Source organism: Lycium ferocissimum, unplaced genomic scaffold (assembly GCF_029784015.1).
Source record: "Lycium ferocissimum isolate CSIRO_LF1 unplaced genomic scaffold, AGI_CSIRO_Lferr_CH_V1 ctg10788, whole genome shotgun sequence".
Lineage (NCBI taxonomy): Eukaryota > Viridiplantae > Streptophyta > Magnoliopsida > Solanales > Solanaceae > Lycium > Lycium ferocissimum.
Genome location: NW_026713494.1, coordinates 5,253 through 31,776, shown reverse-complemented (window position 1 = coordinate 31,776; position 26,524 = coordinate 5,253). Strand labels below are relative to the sequence as shown.

General features: G+C 37.3%; 1 protein-coding gene across 2 annotated transcripts; it reads left to right on the top strand.

The window, feature by feature from the left end:
* Positions 1–219: 219 nt before the first annotated feature.
* Positions 220–15,303, top strand: LOC132041592 (uncharacterized). 2 transcript variants are annotated; one of them, XM_059432292.1, is made up of 25 exons: positions 220–511; positions 746–830; positions 4,470–4,824; positions 5,315–5,469; positions 5,985–6,221; positions 6,709–6,818; positions 6,896–6,973; positions 7,059–7,165; positions 8,215–8,309; positions 8,517–8,632; positions 8,777–8,880; positions 8,971–9,048; positions 9,192–9,270; positions 9,386–9,554; positions 9,998–10,068; positions 10,324–10,404; positions 10,513–10,583; positions 10,818–10,914; positions 10,993–11,052; positions 11,466–11,520; positions 11,599–11,999; positions 12,081–13,844; positions 13,943–14,506; positions 14,588–14,646; positions 14,806–15,303. In XM_059432292.1, the coding sequence occupies exons 3-25, from the start codon at positions 4,484–4,486 to the stop codon at positions 14,999–15,001; spliced, it is 5,088 nt and encodes a 1,695-aa protein (XP_059288275.1). In that variant the 5' UTR covers positions 220–511; positions 746–830; positions 4,470–4,483; the 3' UTR covers positions 15,002–15,303. The 2 variants fall into 2 exon arrangements, with proteins under 2 accessions (XP_059288275.1, XP_059288276.1); XM_059432293.1 differs by lacking the exons at positions 220–511; positions 746–830; positions 4,470–4,824 and having other exon boundaries at positions 5,422–5,564.
* Positions 15,304–26,524: the final 11,221 nt, after the last annotated feature.

The window sequence follows — 26,524 nt, the reverse complement described above, 5'->3', positions numbered from 1 at the left end:
ATATTTAGTTAAACTATATCACATAAATTGGGACGACGGATGAAAATTAAAACTGAAAATTTATCAAAATCATTTACAATAACTTAAGCATTGCCCTTATTAATTTGATTTTTTAAAGAGTTTGTAGTATTTATAAATATTTCTCACGTAATTATAAAGAAATTGTTTTATTTTGAAGAAAGGCATAAAGATATAAATTGGTAACTTCAACCCCTTTGTGTCTCTACTACTGTGTTCTTCACACATCCTTTCTTCTTCTCTTTCCTACACAAAACCAAACACTCCACACAGAGAACTTCAACAAACAATATAAGAGCTCCCTCCTTCAATATCTAAAACCCCACTTCCCTTTGTTCAAAATTCTTTTTTTTTTTTTTTTTAATTTTCAAGAAACTTTTAATAACTAATTTTTCCTTCGATCTCCATCTTTCTTTTTCTTTTTTGTTTACTAAAATTCCACTCAAGAAACAAAACGCCATCGTTTCAACAGGCCAAAAGGACTGTATTGTAGGTAAGAATTAAAGTTTCCAATTTGGGAATGTAGGAACAAAATAAAGGGTATTTCATATTTCCTCTTTTTTATTTTGTACTCAAAATTGGGACTGTTTTCTTTTTTCTTTTTGCATGTAGGTTTATTAGATCTCAAATTGGACCATTTCTTGAAATTGGGTTGGTTTATTTTTGTACTTTAATAGGGTGTGAAGTGTAAATAACTTGAATTTTTTTTTTTGTTTCAATGTTACAGTGGAATGCTTATGGGTTGCGGTTGTTCAAGGTTTCTTGTTTCTGGTGATTGCCCATCTAGTTAACTTGCTTAAAGAATATAAAAGGTTCAATCTTTTTGTTATTTTTTTTTTCTGTTTCTTTCTGTTTTATTTCAAAGTTATTGGGTAAAATTTTGTACTTCCTTTGTGCTTCTTATTTGTAATTGTGGTGCTAAGATCAATATTATTGAAACAAAAGATAGAATAGAACATCTTGAGTTCCTTAATTAGATTATTTTGGTTCCACTAGGGTAACATATATTAGGGTTTCATGATTTAGACTATTACTGTTGTTTTTCATTGTCTTTTTAATTTTCTGTTTCTGGGGAATGGTGTTATTATGAGTATCATCTTTGGGAAGTGGAAACATATTAAGACCTTGTTGCTGTAAAATTATTTAGTATTGAGATGGGCCTGGAAAGAGAATGGATATATAGGAATCATATAGTCGAGCATAAGGGTTTTGGAGCAATAGTAAAGTTGTCTCCGTGTGACCCTATAGGTCACGGGTTCGAGCTGTGGGAGCAGCCACTAATGCTTGCATCACACCCCTTGGGGTGCGGTCCTTCCCCTGACCCTGTTAACGCGGATGCTTTGTACGCCGGGCTGCCCTTATATATTTGAGCGTAACCAATTTGGGATTGAGGCATAGTTGATTAATTGGGAAAATTAAATTTAGCAGTGAAAACACAAACTATGAAATAGGATATTTGTTTACTTTCCTTGGAACAACATCCTTCCACCAAGAAAACTAGGAGAACAGGTTGAAGAGAGGTCGTTATATGCATGTATTCTATATCTGTTTATTTAGGTTCAAAAACGGGAGATTGCACTTCCTCGGTTGACCATGATCTTGGTCTTGTGGAACCATGGGACTATGGGAGTGCCTTAACTATTAAGATTCTCCTGAAATATTTTAACATTGCCAACCTTATCCAATTTTAGGTTTCTCAAGTGCTTATATCATGACTCAGACTACCTCCGAGTTTATGACTCTGTATAGGTAGAGTGAATCTAAAACCTATCTTTGTAATTTGTAGATTAAAATAGTCCATACAGGAAATTCTTAGTACAATTCTAGGATAAATACTTCAAGAAATTATTTATGCCTTAGGCTTTCTTATCCCGTCAGTTGTAGACAATTTTGCTCGAGCTTTTATAGTTCTTTGTTAATTGTTAGTGTCTTTTGAAGCTATGTTGCTCGGATCCTCCAAAAATGCCGCCGCATTCATGCCGGATCCTCAAAAAATGATTAACTTTTGGAGAATCCGACACACGGCCGGCAACATTTTTTGAGGATTTGAGCAAAAAAAATTTTGAAAGATTGGAACGAAGTTTCCACATGCTTATCGCACCCATTCAACAAGGGTACGACAAGGTAAGTGAAGGATTTGCGTAAAATTGGTTCTAAGCACCTTTTCCCTTGCAGAGATTGGTCAAAGTTGTCACATCTCGGCTGTTTATTAGTTTTTCAACCCAAATGAGGCTTGAGAACTTATCTCTTGCACTTTCATTTATGGGTATGAGCCTTTATTGAAAAAATGAGGTTGACCCTTAGTCCATCCAACTATGCACCTTTCTTCCAATTGTCCAAAAAATGGGAAAGAGTGAATATAGACTAAGGGCCATTACAATAGTTAATAAAGAACTAGTTTGGTCTATGCCATGTAGATTTTACAATAGAGACTATATACGTTGCAAGTCTAGCTTTCATAAAAAGAATTAAGGTGAAGTGAAATTAGATACGCTGATGCATGATGGTGCTTTCCAATCATTTAGAGGGATGATGTAATAGGTGATGATGAATGTGCAAAAATAAAAGTGATAGTGCAAAAATAAAAGTGATAGCTAAAATGGAGAGGTTCTATGCAAAATGTATCTCACAAATTGAAAGGCAAGTTCTATCAAGTGGTTTAAAATCCAATGATATTATATGAGTGTCAATGCCTCTAAGTTGGCCGATCCAATATACTCACAAGGTAAATGTTGTCAAGATATTGATGTTAAGATGGATGTTCAGTGATATGTGATTGGACAAGATTAAAAATAATGACATATGACAGAGGGTGCAATTAACACGCATGGAAGCTAAAATGAGAAAAAGTAGTGTGAGATAGTTTGGCCATGTTTTACGGAGACGTACAAACACCGTCTTCGAACACCAGTCGTTAGGTATGACAATATGGTGGTTAAAGGTGATAAACTTCAGTTTCAGAAAAAAGGGTGATAAACGAGTGTCCTACAATCACTCAAAACCAACACGAATCTAGATAGGAGTTGAAAACAATGGAGGTAGAAGATCGATATAGTCGTTACCAACTAATAGGGGCTAAGGATTAGATGTTGTTGTTCACTTACATTAGTCTGGTTTTAGTCAGAATCTTTTAGTCTAGTTAGAGACTCGTCTCTGTGCAGGTATAAGTGTGAGGTTTAGAGAACACTAATCTGCCTTGAAACACCAACTATTCAGTGCTAGAATGAAATGGACCTGAATACATCAATGGATAGAGATCACTTATAAAAAAATAAAAACATCAATTGATATAGATGATTCTTACAGCTGACACTGATTGTAGTTTGTTGTTGAGGATAGTTGATTTGCTATAGGCGGGCCATAAAGATAACAGCCAATTAACCAGTCAAGCCAAAAGTTAAGAGCAACCATTGGGTGCCCGATGAAAGTTTTGACAGTAAGTGGATCAAGCTTGTCATTTTAACTATATTTAAGGGTTCCACTTGACTTCAATGTATCTAGAATATGATCTCAAAAACTTGTGTTTGGTCCCAGGTTTGAACTACAAACACTGGAATCTCTTAACTTTTCTCAGGCTACCTAGAGAATGATTAAAATCACCATGGAACAAAATTACTACATCATGGCTGAATGTTAAATTTTTTCGAAGGCTCTCCTTCTTCAGTGCTCTTACTAGTTTACTGATTCCTAGAAATTATGTTCATGTGTCCTGGGAATTCCAGGTTCTTCAGACATGGTCCTTGTGGATAATAAACCAGGTATCTTTCCCACATTAATTTTCCAACTTGAGTGTATCCATATAGAAAGGGTTCCAGAATTTTAGATTTATCAAAAAAGAAATAAAGGGTTCCAGAATTTTAGTCAAAGTTCAATTTCCCTTAGCTCTATGTGGCTCTATTAGATTACGAGTAGACTCGAATACACTCTTGCTGTGGGTAAAGAGACAACATGGTCCAAATTTGTTGAACTGTGCAACTGTGGGTACAGATTATTGCCGTCAAAGAAGAGTTTTTTGAACTGGTCCCTCGGATGGCAATTCAAGTCAAAATTCAATTTCCCTTACCTCTATTAGATTACGTGTAGACTCAAATACACTCTTGCTGTGGGTAAAGAGACAACATGGTCCAGGTTTGTCCAACTGTGCAACTGTGGGTACAGATTATTGCCGTCAAAGATGAGGTTTTTGGACTGGTCCCTGGGATGGCAATTCGCACCGCTGAATGTTAATTAATAATGGATCTACACTTTGTTCCTTTCTCATTTATTCCGTAATTGAGCCCCCTCTCAAGCATGTGCAAGAAATTGCAATTTTAACTGTGCATGGAAGCTCCGCGGCAAGTTATCAAGCGATGTGACAATTCATCAATTCTTTCTTTTATTTGTCTTATTCTTCATTTTCCTGACATCATGTTTTGTAAAGGATCTTGATGAATGTATTTTATCTTTATTAGGTTATATTGGATAGATGTCTTTTCGGAAGTATATTCCCCCTTCTGATGCACCATCTGGAAGTATGAAATCGTTGAACTTATCTGGAAAGGCAAATCAAAATTCTCAATCTGATCCACAAAGTTCAACAGATGCTGATATGGACATCGACATGGGTGAGGTCTACTTTTTGATTATGCATTTCCTATCAGCTGGACCATGTCACAGAACTTATGGGCAATTCTGGAATGAACTTCTGGAGCATCAACTTTTACCCCGTAGATACCATGCTTGGTATTCAAGGAGTGGGGCACCAAGTGGTGACGAAAATGATGATGGGAGGTCTTTCCCATTAAGTTACAATAGATTGGTGGAAAGGTAACTTTTGCTTCCTTATTCATCAAATGTCAAGGATATATGACTTATCAATTCCACTTTAACCAATCTCTTGTCATGTATTTCTTCTTTATATCTTCGAGTTAGTAACATGTTTTCTGAATGGAATTAAAGTACAGTTTATGAACTCCTTTCAGATTGAAAGATGTTACTCTCTGTTATAGGCCCTTATCTCTTGATATTTGATCTAAATGCTTGTGATGACTGAGATCATTCAGTTGTTTTGATTCAAGAATGATTGCAGATACAAGAAAATCATCTGGTTTATTGTGCTACTCAAAAAATGTAGTTTTTTTTTTTACCAGTTGATCTCTTATTGATCCTTTGCTGCCCCCCACCCTTTTATATACAGTCCTTATGAAATTTTCCTCTTTTGAGAAGATGAAAGCGGTTGGGATCGTATTCTCCCTCTTTCCTGAATTATGTTTGCTGCTTACTGTGTTCATGGTGATAATGTGTCTGATGTATCTAGGTACTCTCATGTGGGAAAGGATCACTTGGTGAAGCTTTTAAAGCAATTATTGTTGACTGTGAAAGCTCCCCCTCCGGGTATGGTTGGTAGCAATACAATTAATGCAGCAGCTGTTCCGACTCTGCTGGGAACTGGTTCCTTTTCACTTCTCAGCAGTACGTGTTCTAGTTTACTGCGTTCTAGTTTCACTACTTTTCACTTGGTTATCAAAAATTCCATGAATTCTTCATGCACTGCGAATTTCGATGTGGTAAATTTTTTGATTCCATCTGAATCATTTTATGTGAAGCAGATTGAATGAGCACAAAGCTTAAAATATTCATTTGATTGTATTAGATTAGTCACAGTGAATTAAAATACGTTGAAGGAAACAATGATTTAAAGATAGTTTATGGAGAATGCATCACATCATAGTTTAGGTTTATGAAGAAATCATAGTTTGAATTTTTTTCTTCTGGAATTTGCAGAAGTCTTATAGAGTAATACTTTTAGTAGAATTCTGCCTAGTTTTTATTAGGTGCCAAAACTGGCAAATGAAGAGGGAGTAGTTTCATGTCCTTGACAAGTGAAACCATTATGCACCACTTGATACCCAGAGTGGTAGAGGGTTTTACTTTATTCTTCCTGTTAGCTCTCAGTTGTCCTTAAACTCTTGTCCTCTCTCTATCAGGTGATCAAGACCAGAGAAAAGATAAAGTTAAGCCCCCGGGTCAGTTACGTTGGCCGCACATGCTAGCAGATCAGCTGCGTGGACTAAGTTTGAGAGAAATTGGTGGTGGATTTTCTAAACACCATCGTCCACCATCTATTCGTGCAGCATGTTATGCCATTGCGAAACCATCCACTATGGTGCAGAAGATGCAAAATATTAAAAAAGTTCGAGGACATCGGAATGCAGTTTATTGTGGTAACTTCTTTGGTTTGCATGTTTTATTCTTATATCATCACTTCTTGGACTCAATGATAACCACCTTTCTGAGAGTGGCTGAGTGCCCTAAGACAGTTCTATTACTTCATGTGTAACTTCTTAGCTTTGTGTGTATCGTTATCTCCTGATCTTTTGTACAATAATAGAATGTTTACCCAAAGCAGAAGGAAGTAGTGGTCCCATTTTGGTGATACTGTGCAAATTTTGTTACATTGTGTGGGTGTGTAGTTTTGACATTGGTTAATTATAAAGTAGCTTTATATTGATGATTATCATTCTGCTTTTGCTGTTATGTAGAGTTATGAATTTTTTTCAATTTTCATCTGGTCAAGGTGGGTTTATGTTTGCTTCTTATTTTGGCCTTGAGCCATTGAGTAATTTAGTTAATGAAGCTTTGCTTTAATTAGGTGCTCTATAAACTCCTTCTTTGAGTCAATTGAATAATTAAGAGGAATATTGACTGCAGCGATATTTGATCGGTCTGGGAGATATGTTATTACTGGCTCAGATGACCGACTTGTAAAGATTTGGTCAATGGAAACTGCATATTGCTTGGCCAGCTGCCGCGGGCATGAAGTAAGCTGTTGCTATAGTTATCTTGATCCATCTCTTAATCTTCTGTCTTTTGCATTCACTTGTTGTTTTTCTTTCAGGGTGATATCACTGACCTAGCTGTCAACTCCAACAACACTTTAGTAGCTTCTGCTTCAAATGATTGCATCATCAGAGTTGTAAGATACTTTTTCAAAGTTACATGATTTCCTATCATGTGTACTTCTGAATGGTCATCTGAGTGTTCTTTTTTCATTATAACAGTGGCGCTTGCCTGATGGGCTGCCAATTTCTGTGTTGCGTGGTCATACTGGAGCTGTTACGGCAATAGCATTTAGTCCAAGACCTAGTTCTATTTATCAGCTCTTATCGTAAGACCATTTGATTGTCTATGCTACTTCCGTGGAATTTCATATGCAATATCTTTGTATCTCTGATTCATTTTCTTAATTGTGTATCTGTGCAAAGTTTTGTACAAATGTTACCCTGAAAGAGGATATCTCCACCTATAGGTAGTTCTTTACATGAGATTTAAGTGATATAAAGGAAGAACCCATAGTGCCTTCCTTCTAATTAAAGAAAATAACTCCAACTTTTGCAAAGGTTTTTCTACTATTTTTTTGCAATCTAATAAAGGGAGGGTCTAGAGGAAGCTGTCTTTCAAAATTTTATTCACGCTATTTCTCCTAAATCTTCCCAAGTTTGAATTTGTTCAAACAAAATGGTAACTGACCTGAATGAAGCAGAGTAAAGGATTCATATGATTCTAATTAATTTGAGAATGAGGCTTATTTGATTGTTGATTATTGAAAAAAAAAAAATAACTGTTAACCTGTCCATACCATGCTTTAAGTTGACTTGAGCTTGCTAATGGTAGTCTAGTCCATGAGGGCTCGTTCAAGATCTCACTGCCGGATCATCTAGATGGTTTCTGTTTTTTTTAAATAAGCTGTTCTCAAAGCTATCCAATGCTTGGTAGTTTTGCTTTAAAAAATGCTTGATAGTTTAACTTCAAATGGTTAATCTCTTCCTTTCCCTTTTGCCTCCATAAATCTTGTTCTCTGTGACTTTACTGTTTCTACCCCATCTGCACTGTGGCCCAAGAGCACAAGTAGTCTTTCATGTGGAGACTGAGTTTTACATTGTGAAGAGACCTTTCCACATAAATGAGTCTTATCCAATGAAATAACTTTATTTTCTATGTCATGCTATAAATTGCTCATGGTACATCTTTTGATAAGGTAAAATAATTTTATTAATGATTTTATGCTTTAATTGCTCATGGAAGAAACTCCCGTATACAAGTGGTATACCAAATGTAGAGAACCTACAAAAAAAGAAATGTTTTTCTATCTCTTTGTATACTCTATAATGTCACTCCTTGACTACTATATACTCTATGCCACTACCATTACCGCAGGTCATCTGATGATGGAACATGTCGGATTTGGGATGCTAGATTTTCTCAGTATAAACCACGCCTGTACATACCAAAACCGCCTGAAACAGTTGCTGGTAAGTTGCAATGTTTATCTGTCGGCTATGTTGCTCGGACTCTTCAAAAATACTGCCGCACCCATGTCGGAACCTCCAAAGTTATATTACTTTTGGAGGATCCTGCACTCTCCCGTCATTTTTGAAGAGTCCGAGCAACATAGTCTGTTGACATTCTGAATCCAAACTTACATGGCAAATTGTTTACAATTGCCTAAATGGTTGTAGGGAAGAACACTGGTCCATCATCAAGCACTGTTTTGCAAATCCACCAGATCTTCTGTTGTTCATTCAATGCCAGTGGAACGTTCTTTGTAACTGGAAGCTCAGACACTTGTGCAAGAGTAAGAACAGATTGCTCTGTCTGACTTGTATCCACTGTCATTACCCTGTTGTTGTAGCCTGACTTGTATCCACTGTCATTACCCTGTTGTTGTAGCTTTCTGACACTGATGTGTGCTGCTTGTGATGATCTTATTTACTTGCAGGTCTGGAATGCTTGTAAATCTAATTCTGATGATTCAGAGCAGCCTAATAATGAGATTGAGATTTTATCTGGTCATGAAAATGATGTAAACTATGTGCAATTCAGGTGAATAGCTCCAGGATAAAGTTTCATGTGTCAGTTCAATTCAAGTGTGTTTCTATTCCTTATGTTCATGATGTTGTCTTGTGAGTGCAGTGGCTGTGCTGTTGCGTCCAGATTTTCCTCCTCTGATGTATCAAAGGAAGACACTGTCCCTAAGTTCAAAAACTCATGGTATGTCTAAGGAAATTAAAGGAACTAAAAGAGAAAGTGGAAAACATTCATCATGTTAGCTACATGCTGTATAACTCTGTCGTCATAAATATTGCTTGTGATTTTGCTTAAAGAAGTTTGACCTCCGAAGTTTACTGTTTCAGGTTTAATCATGATAACATTGTTACCTGTTCCCGTGATGGCAGTGCAATTATTTGGATCCCCAGATCACGTAGATCACATGTGAGTTCTCTTTAGATCCCCATTCAATCTTTGTTTTCTTTTCTAAGCTCGAAGCAATATCTAGTTCTGTTCTCATTTGTTTCATCTTTCTCATACCGTATATTCTTTGTTTAAGGGAAAGGGCGGACGTTGGCAGAAAGCATATCATTTGAAAGTTCCACCACCTCCAATGCCACCTCAACCTCCTCGAGGCGGTCCACGTCAAAGAATTCTTCCAACTCCACGCGGTGTTAATATGATTGTCTGGAGCTTGGATAATCGTTTTGTCCTTGCTGCTATCATGGGTATGATGTAGTTTTTATACATTTTCCGCACATTGAGAGCATCTAAATTAGCTGACCAAATTATTACACCTTTCGGCTTGACTGCTTTTTAAAATTGTTTAACTCTTGGTCACTGCCTTCAACTCTTCTCCCTGATTTCTTCATTGGGTACTTCCTGTTGGTAGATCTTCACCCTTCAATGGTGTCTCCACCATGCTTCTTAGTACTTTTCCTTGTAAAATAATTTTAGTAACGTAACTTCAGCTCGTTCTCATCCCAAAGGCTTGAGTTCTTCTTGATCCTGTTGCTTCTTAATCAGTTTTAATAGTCTACTTCAGCTTGTTCTCAACCCAGAGGCTTAAGTTTAAACTCTTCTTTTTCTTTTGCATTGCACCTACAATTCTTGCTGAAGCCCTAAAAATTTTTTGTTACCTTAAGGTGCTCTGATGAAACTTTGTTTGCAGATTGCAGAATATGCGTGTGGAATGCTGTTGATGGTAGCTTAGTGCATTCTTTGACGGGTCATACTGAATCTGTAAGCTATCTGATGCAATTTGATAATAGGTTGTCATGATAGCTGTCATAAATTGGGAAGCCTTTAAAGATTGTGAGCAAGACCTGCCCTATACTATAATGAACTGGACTGAAGGCCCACTTTATCCTTATATTATTTATAACCTCCTAGCTGCCTGAACATGAGATTAAACTTAAGTAGGAATTAATTACAATTGATTGCATTTACTTTTGTTTGCCCGGACTATGTCTCATGGTGTGCGCTTGCTGATTGCAGACCTATGTACTTGATGTCCATCCTTCTAATCCTAGAATAGCAATGAGTGCTGGTTATGATGGGAAAACAATTGTCTGGGATGTGAGTAACTGATTCTCCTACTTTTTTTTCTTCTTCTTGTAGTATACTTGTACTAAATTTTCGCATCAATTCAAGTACCAAAACTCCATATATCCTTCAAATTTGTAGATATGGGAAGGTGCACCTATTCGAATATACGAAATTGGGAGATTCAAGCTAGTTGATGGGAAGTTTTCTCCGTAAGTCTATGATCTTACTTGTGCTTTCTACAGCTTTTCTCAATACATTTGATGTTACTTCAAGACACTCAAGCTCAGGTGTGTGTCAAAGACCTGGGAGGTACTCTTTACAGCTGTTTTACTTGGAAAAGGAGATGCAGATTTATTACACTCAATTTACCTTGTCTATGCTAAATTCTTAGTTAGTTATGGGAAAGTTATTAGCTTTGATGTATGTTCCTTTCTACCTTACAGGGATGGGACGTCAATAATACTTTCAGATGATGTTGGCCAATTGTACATATTGAATACAGGGCAAGGAGAATCCCAACAGGATGCTAAGTATGACCAGGTTTGTTGGAGTTCCAGAAGTATTTTGGTTGCATTGTCCCAGATTAAGTAAATGATTTCTGATGCATGTCTTGAACAGTTTTTTCTTGGAGATTATCGCCCTGTCGTTCAGGATTCACAAGGAAATGTCCTTGACCAGGTTGGTGGTCTGTCAATTCCTTACTATGTGCTATCTATTCAAGAAACTATAAGTTAAGAAAGGAGGGTTGAGATTAGGTGCGGGATAGCTTCAGGGTTGCACTTTTAAACTAAAAACAATTTGAAGTGAACATTTCAGTAAGTTTAAATGCTAAGTATCCTTATTGATATTGATTTAGAATTGAGATTCAAATATATTCTATTGATTTAGAATTGAGATTCAAAAATATTCTATCCTGTATCATCGTCTATCATAGTTTGAATTTGAATGATTGGTATCACTGTCATACCTTGATTTGGCATTGATATTGATTTAGGTTTGTTGGAGCGCCGTTTTAATTCAAACCACCAACTTCTACGAAGTTGAAGGGCAGATTTTGTTTATGCTTTTTATTAATTGATAATATTTTACAGGAAACGCAACTTGCTCCGTACAGGAGGAATATGCAAGATCTCCTTTGTGATGCGGGTTGGTGATTCTTGTTTAAAGAATATCATTCTTATTTATTCTTTCCCCCAAATGTCTCATGTATTTATGTGATGTCAGGCATGATTCCATATCCAGAGCCATACCAGAGCATGTATCAACGAAGGCGTTTAGGAGCTTTGGGAATCGAGTGGAGACCCTCGTCATTCCGATTTTCTATTGGGACAGATTTCAACATGGACCAGCAGTACCAAACTTTTCCTATTATAGACTTGGAGATGCTGATTGAACCACTTCCAGTTTTTCTGGATGCAATGGATTGGGAACCAGAAATTGAGGTACAAAGTGATGAATCAGATTCAGAGTATAATGCAGCTGAAGAATATTCTTCTGGAAAAGAGCAAGGGAGTTTCTGTTCCGATGCTTCTGCAAATCCAGAATTTAGTGATGAAGACAGTGAGGCTGAAGACAATCAAAAAGATGCTCTCCGTAGATCAAGAAGAAAGAAGCAGAAATCAGAAGTAAAAGGCTTTTCTGTATTTTTGCTTCAGTTTTCTTTTTTACATGCAGTTCTTGATAATCATTTTTGCTTCTTTTTGAAGGCTGAAGTTATGACATCCTCTGGAAGGCGTGTAAAAAGGAAGAACTTGGACGAGTGTGACAACAGTTCTCATAGGATCAATCGCTCTAGGAAATCAAGACATGGTCGAAAAGCGAAGAAAAAGTCATCGAAATCTTTGAGACCCCAGAGAGCTGCTGCTCGCAATGCCCTACATTTGTTTTCCAGAATTACGGGGACATCTACTGAAGGAGAAGATGAGTATGGTTCAGACGGCGATTCATCAGATAGTGAATCCACACTTCAGGACTCAAACAATGGAAATGAGGATTCAGATATGTCCTCAGACAGTGAACGACATGGGCATTCAAAGGGGAAAGAAATATGCATTGATCACTCTGATGAAACAAATAAGCTTCAGCCATTTCCTAACTCTAATCTCAACGGTGGAATTAGGAGGAAACTGGTCCTAAAACTGCCAAATCGTGATTCAAGTAAATATGGAACTCCAAGGAATTACGAGCCTGGTCTAGCTGGTCCATCTTTGGCTCCTGAGGAAGCTGCTGAAGTAAGTCAAAACTACTTTGACTTTGAGGATAACAACCCGAGTGATGCTAATGGTGACATAAGAGAAAAGTGTGAAACTGATCAACCATCAAAAATTGAAAATCACTTGGGCCTCTTGGAAGGGTGCAAAGATGGGAACATCAAATGGGGAGGCGTTAAATCCCGCTCAACCAAGCGCTCAAGGATGGGAGAAGTGTTGCCATCAGGCTCAGAGACTGGACCTAGCTCATTTGCTGAGGGACACATTCTGAAAGAAAATGTTGTTAATGGGCACTCAATGCTTGAAAAGGAGCACCACAGAGTTTCTCCTTGTTCAGGGATCCAAAATGAAACCAATGGAGTTATTCATGTCAATGAGAATCATTGTCAGGATGCGATACAGGAGGCAGAAAATGTTACGCTTTTAGATGGAACTGACAGTAATCATCCAGTTAAAGAAAATGCTACTCCTATCCCAATGAGGTTGCGTATAAGGTCAAAAATTCTTTCTGGTCATCTTGGTAACAGTGACAAGATTGATACAAAGACTTCATTGGAGGATTCTGGGTGCACTGCTTGTGATACAGTTTCTGAATGTCAGGATACTGAGAAGCTCTTAAGTTCAGAAGCCCCCACTGAAGAAGATAGCAGAATACCAACTCTAAATGATGGAGACCATGCAAAAAGGCTAGATGCAGACAATATTGGTGCAACTTCTGGGACAGAATTGCAAGTGTCACAGCAGGTGCGGTCGCATGATATGATGTTCAGTGCTGTCTATAGAAGGTCAAAATTTGGTCAGCGTAGAAGTGGTAGAGAAGGTCTCAGTGGGAATACAGAAGCGACCACTTCAAACGCGGGGAGTCATAGCCTAGCTGAGGGATCTGAGGCCATTATTGAGGGTGTTCGAAGAACTAGATCTATTAGATTAAGGTCAACAACTTGTGATGTGAATCCTGCACATGGCAATGACAGATTCATGCAGCCACATGATGGTTCAGAGGGAACATCAACTGAAAAGACTTCAGTTAACCGAGATCATGAAAGCTCATTTGAAGAACCGCTACTTGGTTCAGCTAGTGCTGTTGGGTTGCGATCTACCAGAACGCGGAGAAGCAGCTATTATGCCCGTGAAACTAGTCCTCCAGACAGAAGGAAATCAAATCACGCAGCAAGAAGCTCATGGTTGATGTTGGTAGCCCATGAGGAGGGCTCCCGGTATATACCTCAGCGAGGGGATGAAATTGTGTATTTAAGACAGGTATTCTTGAATTTATATTAATGTCAAAGATTTGTGTGCCTAGAATTCTTTTTTCTACCAGAAACTGATCCGTAATCTGCACTTGGTGATCTATACAGGGGCATGAGGAGTACATAACTCAGAACAACTTGAGGGATTTAAGCCCAATAAAGGGGAATATAAGAGCAGTAGAATTTTGTATGGTTGAAAACCTTGAATACAAAACACGGCCAGGTTCCGGAGAAAGCTGCGCTAAAATGACGCTGAAATTTGTAGATCCTGCTTCTGATGTGGTGGGGAAATCATTTCAGTTGACACTGCCTGAAGTGACTGGTTTCCCTGATTTTCTTGTTGAAAGAAGCAGATATGATGCTGCTATAGAAAGGAACTGGACTTCCCGGGACAAATGCCAAGTTTGGTGGAAAAATGAAGGTGAGGAAGATGGGAGTTGGTGGGAAGGTAGGATTCTAAATGTGCAAGCTAAATCTCATGAATTTCCTGACAGCCCCTGGGAAAGGTATATTGTCCGATACAAGAGTGATCCATCGGAAACTCATCAGCATAGTCCTTGGGAACTCTATGATGCTGACACCCAATGGGAACAACCCCATATAGATGATGAAACTAGAGAGAAGCTGATGCATGCGTTTACTAAGCTGGAGCAATCTGGGAATAAACCTCAGGTAGCAATATCCGCTTGTGGCTACTAATTCATATTATTGACAGAACATGTCTCAATAGTTTTTTTTTTTGCTGGGCTGCAGGACAATTATGGGGTTGAAAAACTGAGACAAGTTTCACAAAAGTCAAACTTCATTAACAGGTAGCGTAGTTGGTTTCATCAATTTCCATTTGTACTTGTTTCATGCTCTGACAAGTTGCATTACTTGGCACTGTGTATTATGAATCTGTGATTGGCAGAATGTAAAGTTCCCTATGAGTGGCAAATGATGCATACTTATGAAGTACTATTAATTTGCAGGTTTCCTGTTCCGTTGTCACTTGAAACCATTCGGGCTAGGCTAGATAACAATTACTATAGGAGTCTGGAGGGAATGAAGCATGACATTGAGGTGATGCTCTCAAATGCAGAGTCATACTGTGGAAGAAATGTCGAGTTAACAACGAAAGTGAGACGTTTGTCCGAGTGGTTCAGACGGACACTCTCATCTTTGTAGCAACTTCAGATGCAATTTTGTAGAAATTTACCCTCCGTTTTAACTTAGTCCAGGCCCCTTCAATATTGTAAATAATATTTTTGCCTTCCTAATTTTTTTATTCTTTTCTTCTCGAAATACCAAATCCTTCTAGGTCAGAAAAATAGGCTGAAGATTCTTTATGGGAGGTTTAGATCAGTGCTGGGGAGCTATCCAGCCCAAATTCATTATTTCTAGTTTAACATATAAATGTAGAACTGATCGAAGATCGAAGCTGACAATTTTGGGGCTTAAACCCATTGAATGCAAATATCTTTAGCCCAGACCAATGCCTTGCCATCTGTACATATTAGTGATGTGCGCCTTGCTTGGGGCAAGATCATGCAGTGTAATTATCATTCATTATAACAAAAGATTTTACTATAGCATCCTAATTTTTTCCGGAACCAATTTTTCATATTAAATTTTACTTCTCTATAACAGTATTCTATTTATACCTCCAAATCACTGGTTATCGAAATCGTGAGCATCGGCATGTAGGTTCCAGATCCAAGTGGTAGTATCAGGCCCTTTAGCTATTGTTCTTGAGAAATGACCCGTCAGCCCATTCCTCGAAAGAAGTTTTTACGGGATCCCTATCTATCAAAATTTTAACTTCTGGTTCCGGCGAACGAATAATTTTAACTTCTGGTTCCGGCGAACGAATAATCATTGATGGGGCAAGATCATGCAGTGTAATTATCATTCATTATAACAAAGATATTTTACTATAGCACCCTAATTTTTTCCGGAACCGATTTTTCATATTAAATTTTACTTCTCTATAACAGTATTCTATATATAACAACAATGACATTCATTATAGCGGTACACTCTTTGTAAACTTACCTCTCTATAACAATCATACTCAAATATTGTGTAATGATATTTTGTAAGAAATATATTATGTATAAATATAAAATATTTATGGTAATCATCATTAATGTCATGCACATAGTAAACTTTCAGTACGAGTATCTAATGACAACAAGTTCAACCTACGACAAGCAATTAACACTCTTGTAGAAGCATGGAATGATGTTACGACCTCTACCATTCTCATTGTTGGAGAAATACTGGCTACCAACATATGACAAACTCAATGTTAATAGTGAAAATTTAGTACTTGGTGAAGATGTTGGTAGTGCGTCATCACTTATAACCCAAATCCCATCTCATAACACCAATCAAGCAATGGATGCCACCACTTATATGGAGTTTGACGCAACACTTTCAATCCTTGAAACTTACACTAATGAAGAGATTATTACACCAGTGATTAGAGTGGAAGAACAAGAGACAACGAAAGCAGAAGGTGACAACGAAAGTGTTGATGAAAAGCCTCAACCTACTGCTACTTGGGGTGAGATAGAATAGTCAATTATTAAGCTCTTAGACAGCCTTCAAGATAAAGCTATTGAATTTTATTTTGCTTAAAGTTTAGACAAAATTCTTACTCAATTCAAGCGTTATATTATTACTACGAGATTGAAATTTACGAAACAGCCTACAATTGTAGAATTCTTAAGTCAAACTTAAAATATTTCAATTCTCAATTAATCTTAAATGCATATGTTAGATTTTAATTCTTTATCGGTATGGCACAACTAGTTATGGATTTATTACTAATTTATTAGTCTTTTCATTTTTTTAAATTAATGAGATATGAAAATCAATTGAGATTTTAAAATTAACAAGTATATTGTTTTTGTTTATAACATAAGAAGTACAAGAAAGTAATTGTTTGCGTACTTTTATTTATAACAACTAAATAAGATCTAAACATTAAATGTCAGTATACATACATAACACCCCCCACTGTAGCAGCCATGAAATATTTGGTCAAACGCTGCCATTATAGAGAGGTTTGATTGTATTAGCAAATACTCTTCCCCCTTGCATCCCAACGCGTGATATCTTCTGTCGACGGCGAACACTAGGCAATCCAAGCTAAGCTGCAGTACTGACTAACCGTGGATAATCATATTTCTTACAAGTTCTACTAACATTAATGGTTGAAAGAGCAACATGAAGTTGATCATATTTCTTAAAAGCTCTAAATACAACTTCATGAATAAGCAAAATGAAGGTCCGGTAAAGACAACAAAATGAAGGTTGCATAAAGATCTTGACGTGTGGGAGGATGAAAACGTTTAGGTCATCCCTTCCCAAGTGGAACTCCAACTGTAATAATCCTAGATGCCTCCAACCCTTCGATTCTGGGTGGTTGGAAGGGGCTTTGGTTCTACACTGCTATGCCTCGTATTCATGCTCTGTGCATCAAAAAAGTCATAAGTTCTTGCATGTCCATTGAAGGTTCGAAACCTACAAATGGAGAAATTCTTGATTGGGAGTGTTTCCCTTTTAGTAGGTAAGAATCTAGATTAGTCAGGTCAGTAGGTTTTGGATACTGGACAGTTTTTACCTGAATGTGCAAATTATACAAATATCTACCCAGTTTAGCAATAGAATTTGTTTTGCAAAGAGTAGTGGGAGCTTTTTTTTTTACAAAATATATACAATCCGGTTTCAATTATTGATATTGCTTTCAATTAATCATACTCAATATACATGGAATCTAACATCCTGTTTACATCCAAATAACTGGATTACTTCATGACATTTCAAGGATTCAAAAATCACCAAAGTTGTGATTTTCATAATTTGATTTCAAAGAGGCTCATTACTTGAAACTCATTCACATGATCATGATGTATTAGAGTATGGGCATATGTTTTATGAATTTTAGTTCATATTGTATTGAGGTATGTGATGAACCCTAGAATCGAATGATTCTTGAATCGAATGAACAAGTTGAGAAAATGGTGAATAGTATCTCTTGAATAAAATGAGATGACTATTGTTCTTAATAATCTCGTATCTCAGTGTATTGGTCATCAAGTATTGAATTATATCAAATTCAAAGAAGCTTGTAGCCACTTTATGAACGTAATCGAGTTGAGTTAGATTTCCCCGAGTATGAATGAAGTCGATTGCAATGATGTAGATTGAGTTGGATCAGATTCATTGATCATTGTTGAGATTGTTGTTAGATGCACTTGATGTCGTTTGAAATAGTGGAAGGGTTGGGCTTGAGACGAGGTGAGTTGTGACTTACTTTACTTTAAGTTTACGAATCAAACCATGATTTTAGTTATATTGAAGGGAGTTTTAAAAAGTATTGGCTGATACATAAGCAGCCCCTTAAACTTGTCCAAAATTACCATTTAAACGCCTAAATTAAAAGTTGTTTCAATTTGACACTTAATATCTATAAAAGATGTGCCTATTAGGCACGAGGCACAAACAGACTCAGAAAAATAAAAGCGTGTAATTCACACACTAGGGATGTGGCAAATGAGCCAATAAAGTCAAAACATGTGTCCCAAAAAAAAACAGCCGATAATTGCCTTCCTCGTCGGCTAGCTTCTTCTTCTTCCCCATAAGACCGCCCCCCCCCCCCCCCCCAATCATGTGTCCGATAAACAAAACAAACATCTCCTTCCATTTATTTTCTTCCTCTCATAAGAAAATCATCACTCTGCATTCCATTCATCGTGTTCTTCTCCTCAAAAGGGACAAACCTTCATCTCTTTCCTCTTCTCTTACACATCTCTGTTGGATTAATTTTCATTACCTAATATCCTACCTCTGGCCATTGTATTTGGAGTTATTTCCACAAAAAATATGTTCTATCACAATCTAAGAAAGCTTGAAATTGTTTATAGTGGTCTGCAAAGTTAAAGTGAGTCGACGGTCGTGAACGGTAAGAAATTGGGTAGTCTCATTACCCAAATCAAATGTATCTCGCCGTTTTTTTTTTTTTTTTTTGGTGAAATACCAAAAGGTCAATCTTGTGTACTAAAGCTAAATCTATTTTTCTTGGGATTTTACAGAAAATTTATTTGCAGTGTTCTGTAAAAGAGAAAAAAGGCTAAAAGAACCCATTGATGGATTCTCCGCAACATTTTCGTCACCTTATATTTTAAACTTGGGGTCATCTCTACAAATTTTCCATTACGCAAATCTATCTCTAAAAACCAGTGTGAGTAAAGAAGCTTGAAATTGTTGCCTTTGCTTTTCATGGTATGGAAGCATAAATCGGCTACTAATGGCCTGGAATTAGGAAAGTAGGGACTTTTTAATTTTTTTGAGAATTAATTAATTAAATGTAGAAAATAATGGATATTATCCACGTAAGCAATTTTTTTAACGAGTTCACCCGTTATTGATGCGTGATACTCAACCTTTATGCCACATCAGCGCCTTGTGCCTAATAGGCACATCTGTTATAGAGATTAAGTGTCAAATGGAACAACTCTTAGTTTAGGTGTTTAAATGAAAAAGTTGGGCAAGTTTAAGGGGCTGCTTATGTATTCAGCCAAAAGTATTTGTATGTTTGATGGGATCAACTAACGTACTATACCAGGATTACGTCAAGGTTACATCTTTATGTTAAGTTCAAGTATAGCGGTTGAAGTTTATATATATATATATTAAGCCAATTCCACAGACTACAACTGTCTGTGGCCATTGGGGGGGTTTGGCATTGACCCCTACCTTGTTAATAGCTTAGCAAAAAATATACATGGGAGGAGGGCTACACCATGACTCCCTTTTTACATGTGTGAGGGATCCCCTCTCTAATAAATCTGCCCCTAGTTAACATAGAGAACACTGCTAATTAGTTATGAGCCTAATTAGTTATGTTCTCCTTACAAAAGACCTATGTACTTATGGGACATCATAACTAAAATAAGCAAAAATCCTACTTTTTTTACATTGGACTTGTAGCACATTCAAACAGAAGGTGCTACCAGTTGTCCAAAGAAATAATTGCTATCCTTTTGTACAAAAAATCATGCTCCTTGTTGATGCAGCTACTCCTTTTCTTTTTCTTTCTCTTCTTCTGCATGCAGCTTTTCCACATCATCCTATATTTACTCGCTTACGTACACCTTTTGACTCTTATTCTGAAGTTTTCCATCTGGGCTTTGTCCATCTTGTATGCTCCCCTTGCTTTTCTAGGCATTTCCTGCATAGAAGTAAACAAATTAGCAATCAAACTCTGATTTGAATTGCTTCCAAATTTGGCCAAACTATCAGCTACTGTGTTTGCTTCCCTGAAACAAACAGAGGATTTTAAGACTTCTCTTGTCAATGATCCTCTTCATGTGCTCCACTTCCTGTAGGAATTCCCATGGTACAACATATGAACCATCGATCCATTTGATTAGCAGCATCGAATCAACTTCCATAGTCGCACCATTGATGCCTTTAAAGTCTAGCCAATTGATCCCAAAACTTGCAGCTTTGATCTCTGCACTATTATTAGAACAGAATTGTAGGGACTTAGAGAATGCCATGATGAGATTCCCTCTATAGTCCCTTGCAATTCCTCCCATACCAGCTTTATTGCTCAGAGCCATACTACTCCCATCAGTGTTAATTTTAATGTCATTCTCAGAAGGTTTGCTCCATACGATTGGAGTACTGATTAGCTTAGCTTTATAATCCTCCATGATGCTGCAAACTTTGCTCCAATTACTGCTTGAATCTATTCTATAACCATTCTTATCCATAATACCAATCACATGTTGATTGACCTCATAGCAGATTTTAGACATTGAGTACTTCTTATGTCCATATTTAACTGAGCTCCAAGCCTTCCACACTTCCCAGCAAATAAAGATTGGAATACTTTGATAAGCCACTCTCAACATAGCATTCTTAGTCTTGTGATTCCACCAGTTTAGAATTCTAGCTTGAATATTCTGATTTTGCATGCTCACTCCCATATAATTTCCAAAATAATTCCAAACTTTACTGGCCATATCCCCATTTATGAAAACATGACAGATGGTTTCCTCCTCTGGGTGATCACAGCAGATGCACATAGGGTCTGCACTCCTAGCATATTTTTTTATTCTATCACACATAGGGAGCTTCTTTTTTATGGCTCTCCAAATAATGAATGCCATCTTGAAAGGGATTCCTTTTTTCCAAATGCATTTCCATATAGGAATCTCAGGAATTTTTTTCCCCAGGCTTTGATATGCACTGGCACAGGTGAATTCTCCTAAGGAATTATAAGTCCAAATAGGCTGATCTTTCTTGTTTCTGGATTCAATCTCCACTCTCTGGATTATATGACAAATATCAGGAGGGAGAAGATTATTAATGTACTCCATATCCCATTTATCACCATCTATACAGTCTGCTACAATGAGATTCCCGATTACCGTCCGTATAATGGTATAAAGCTGAGGTCCAACGCCGCCTGTCCCACCAGAAGGAGATTTGGGCCTCATTGATTTTCCACAGAATATGAGGTTCACTTTCAGCTTTGATTCTCAATAGTTCTTTCCATATAAAGGAGTGATTTCCTTGCACCTTCCTAGCCACCAGATGGCCCCTTTGACAGTATTTAGCCATCATGAATTGAGACCATAGGTTGTCCCCAGTTCTCATCCTCCACCATCTTTTAGCAAAGAAAGACCCTGCAAATATCCTTCACTCTTTTGAAACCTGTTCCCCCTTCATTCTATGGGTAGCACATATTACCCCAAGAACTCTAGTGATATCTCTTTTTGTTATCTATTTGTCCCCTAGAAAAAGTCAGCAAAATACCCCTCTAGCTGTTTGATAATGCCTTTAAGAGGGGACATAGCAGCTAGAGTATGTAAAGCTTGTGACTGCAGGACATGCTTGATGATAACAGCTCTTCCTCCTGATGATAAAATACTCCCTTGCCAACCTTGAGCCTTATTCATGATACTCTTTGCAATATCAGCAAAATATGCTAGTCTCTTTCTACCAGGAAAAATAGGACAGCCTAGGTATTTCATGGGGAAAAACTGATGTTTATACCCAGTGATCTTGCTGATCATCTTTCTTCTACCTTCAGAAGAGTGAGTTGCAGTAAGGAAAACACTCTTATGAATGTTGATTTCCTGGCCAGACTGTTTCTCATATTGCCTCAGAGTGTTAGTGATCATTTTAATAGATCTCTTGTTACCAGAGGAGAAAATCACAATATCATCTGCATAGCTCAGATGATTAATCAAAGGTCCCTTTTGATTCATGCTATAACCACAATATCCCTCCTTGTTGTGAAGTAGATTCAAAGCCTTAGATAAGGTCTCAGCTGCTAACACAAATAATCCAGGAGATAGAGGGTCTCCTTGCTTGAGACCTCTTGTAGAATGGAAAAAACCATGTCTCAGGCCATTCACCATTACTGAATACCAAACCTCAGAAATAAGCCTATGAATGAGGTCAATAAATATCTCAGAGAAGCCCATTTTCCTGATAGCCTCCTTGAGGAAGAGCCAGGAAACCTTGTCATAAGCTTTTGACATATCAAGCTTCATGACAATGTTCCCATATTTGCTCTTTTTCTTTATGTCCTGCACTAGATCCTGAGTGAGGAGTATGTTCTCAGTAATCAATCTTCCTTTGATGAACCCTGTCTGATTTTGAGAAATAAGCTTGGGCAAGATATTGGATAACCTGTTGGATATGATTTTGGACAATATCTTGTTTGAGAAATTGCTCAAACTGATAGGTCTCAGTTGAGAAAAATTACTAGGAGCTTCTACTTTAGGGATCAGAATCAGGCATGTGTGAGTGTAGAACTTGGTTAGCTTTCCTCCTCGAAAGAAGTCTCTAACCATATTGTACACATCTTCTTTGATCACCTCCTAAGCTGCTTGATAAAACTTGCCATTATACCCATCAACGCCTGGAGCACTATCAGGATCCAAGGAGATGATAGCCTGATAGGTTTCCTCAACACTAGGGATTTTAGTAAGGTTCTTATTCTCCTCAGTGCTGACAATTTTTTCAATATTGTTCAGGATTCTGAAATTCATTTGTTGATCAGGCTGAGAAAAAAGAGCATTGTAATGTCTAATGGCAGCTTCAAAGAATTCTCTCATCCCCTTGAATCCATACTCCATTTTCATCTTTGATCCTGTGCATATGAGCTTTCTTCCTCTTTTGTCTAATAATGTTGTGGAAATACCTTGTGTTGCTATCACCCTCAGTTTGCTATTTAATCCTGGCCTTTTGTCTGATCATAGAAGCTTCTTTGTTCATCCAATGAATTTGCTCAAAGATATTTCGATGGAGCCGCTTCGTTAAGGCCGTATTCGAGAACTATATATAGCCTCGCATTTTCAACTTGTTCTTCCGCTTCCTTCGATCTTGTCATACACATTGCCAATTGAATTTTTGGACCAAATGACTCGAAGTTATTGCTTAATTTTTTTAACTTTTGCTGTAATATCCACATTGGATTACCTCTTACCTCAACCTTCCATGTTTCCTTTACTGTATCCATGAAATCTTCTTGCTCAATCCAAAAGTTAAGAAATTTGAAATACTTAACTTTAGGTGGATCAGCTATTCCACATTTCATCAGCAGTAATCTATGGTCAGAACCTATCCTTGGTAGGTGTCTAATATTGACAAGCTAGAACTTTTCGGACTATAGATCATTATAAAAAACTCTGTCCAATCTCATAAGGAATGTATCCTACTATATGTACAAAAGAAAGTAGTTGTACCAAATAGAAGAGCTTGGTTTTTTGTTGTTCTTTCCTTTGAGGAACTTGGTTCCTTTAGGAGACAGATTCCCTTTGTCAATAACTTGTTTAATCTGATTTTCCACTTCTAAAGTTGTTTTAGGTTCTTGGATGCAGGTGTTCAACAAACTATCAGCAACTTCTTCCTCAGATAAGCTGTCCTTCGGCTGGTCTGCCACCCTCTCTTCTTTGGAATGGCCTTCATCATCATCATCTTGTTTGTGATTGTTAGAGTCTGTAGTAGATTTCCCTGATGAGGCTCTACCACTATTTGTATCAATCAGATCCTTCTGCATAATTAAGGCCTGATTTTCCCCTGAGACCATTTCTTCTGATATAGTATTCTCAGTGTCATGAGTTTGCCCTGTATCACTCTCCAACTGTTCAACATCATTGTCAATACTTTGAAATATGTTGTGAGTCTCTATTGGAGGATTAATAGGATCATTAATATCATGAATATTATCCTCCTCATTTTCACTAGTAGTTACCACAACCAATGTTCTTTGTATTTCCTGTTGATCCTTAATGGAGCTTGAGTTCTTCTCTTCTAGTCTTTCCTTCCTTTGATTATCTTCTTCCACTAAAACATTGTGGTGTCCTTCAGTTCTAGCTTGAACATTCTCATTACTGGTCTGAGGGACTTCCTCATTACTCACTTGGTGAGTTTGATCATTTCCTTTCTCTGCTTGGTTCTTTTCTCCCTTTTTGCTGTTGCCGTTGCCCTTATTATTTCTCACCACTTTTGAGCATTTCTCCTTCTCCTTTGTTTCCTCTTCTCCTTGTGTTTTTCTCCCTTGGTTTTAGCAACTTGTACTTCAGATACTTTTTCCTCAAGCTGAACATTTTCCTCCTCTTCTTCCAACTTATCATTTTCCCCTGTGTTTTTATTTTTTACAGGATCAGTGTCATTTTCCTCAGGATTGACTTCCTCATTTCTAGGGGCTTTTTTCTTGTTGGCAAATTGATATTGGACTAAGGAGTGTCCTAGTTTTTTGCAGTGGGTACAAAATTTTGGAACACTCTCATATTCCAATTTCTGATGGAATCCTTTGAGGGGATGAGACTCATCTTCCAATCCCACCCAAATTTTATCCAGAAGTGGTCTTGTGAGATCAACATCAACTCTAACCTTAGCCATTCCTGGTCTAGTTCTACTAGCAGTAGCAGCATCCATATTTAGGGGATTCCCAACAGGAGTGTCACGACCCAACCGGAGGGCCGCGACGGGCACCCGGTGCTAACCCACCCGGTCACCTCTTATCATACTTTCACATTTATATCTAAGTGAGCCATATAGCTAAATAATATTTTTATCCTCATTCATACTATTTCCATTGGGCAACAATACATTTATATCGTCATCAACAACTATGCCCACAACAATGTACATAAGCCGACGAGGCTAACAAAATGATATCCAAAATATAGGCCAACAAGGCCAAATACATCTAACCATATACACATGTCTACGAGCCCTAAGAGAGTACGTCATATCATATAGGCGGGACAGGACCCCGCCATGCCCATAAATATGTACACAAAAGAATAAATACCAAAAGTTGTAGCTCCGAATGAAATGGAGCTCCGCTATGTAGTCCCTGAGTAATAAAGATATGAATCAAGTCTGTCTCCCTGGCCACCTGCGGGCATGACGCAGCGTCCACAAACAAAAGGACGTCATGTACTGAGTATGTAAAGCATGATCAACATCATTATGAAAGCATAATAGACAACATAAGAAATAGCATAGGATGGGAGATAATAGTATCATCGTCATAAACACTTACTTGCTTTTCATAGGGACTTCCCATTTCTAATGCGTGATTGTGTACATATATCCAAATCTGTATCCGAACTCGTTTACATTCCATATCTATATTCGTATTCGTAGTCATATTTCCATTCATACTCGTATTCATTTACATATTCATATTCATATTCATATTAATATCATATACATATCATACACATAGCATACTCGACTACGAAGGTTCGATGTTTCACATACTGGCCTTACCAAGGCTCGGGTCATACATACCGGCCCTACCAAGGCTCGGGGTTATCCGTACCCAACCGCAACGTCATATATATATATATATATATATATATATATATATATATATATATATATATATATATATATGGTAAGATGGTCATACATACCTCTACCAAGGCTCGTGGTTATCCGTACCCAAGCTAGGGGCGCGCGCGTATATATATATATATATATATATATATATATATATATATATATGGTATATATATATATATATATATATATCCGTCTAACCTAGTGGTGCGTGCGCAATATATATATATATATTCTACTCGGCCATATAACCTCGGTTTCATAATAGCCATACATAGGCACATATACATAAAAGCCCGTAAGCATCTTTAGCATCGTTACTAGCGTCGTTCATTACATCTATCCCTAGAGATTACTCATCATATAAGGAATTTAGTACAATCGTAACATATCGAGAATCATGAGCTTAGTAGCTTTTAAAGATAGAATCATTTGGAGGACATCATAGGCTCATAGAAGAATAGATATTTGGCCAAGGAACCATGCCTTATGAAAGAAGGTTTAGCCTTACATACCTTTCCGTTCAACTATTCTATCACTTGCACGTTCTCCTTCAATGCTCACGTTTTTACCTTCATTAGAGTTATACTATCATTAGAAAATCGATAGCTTAGCATACATGACTAAAGCTAGAGAAAATTGGACAGCATCTCCTTTATTTATACAACTTCCTCCATATCATATATCAACTCCCAAACATCAATAATAACATTCACAACATCATAACAATAGTCTTTATTCACCTATATTATCCTTACTTCTCAATTCACTTCCAATCATCCATATCCATGGTCATGGCACACGATTACACTCATTCATATACAA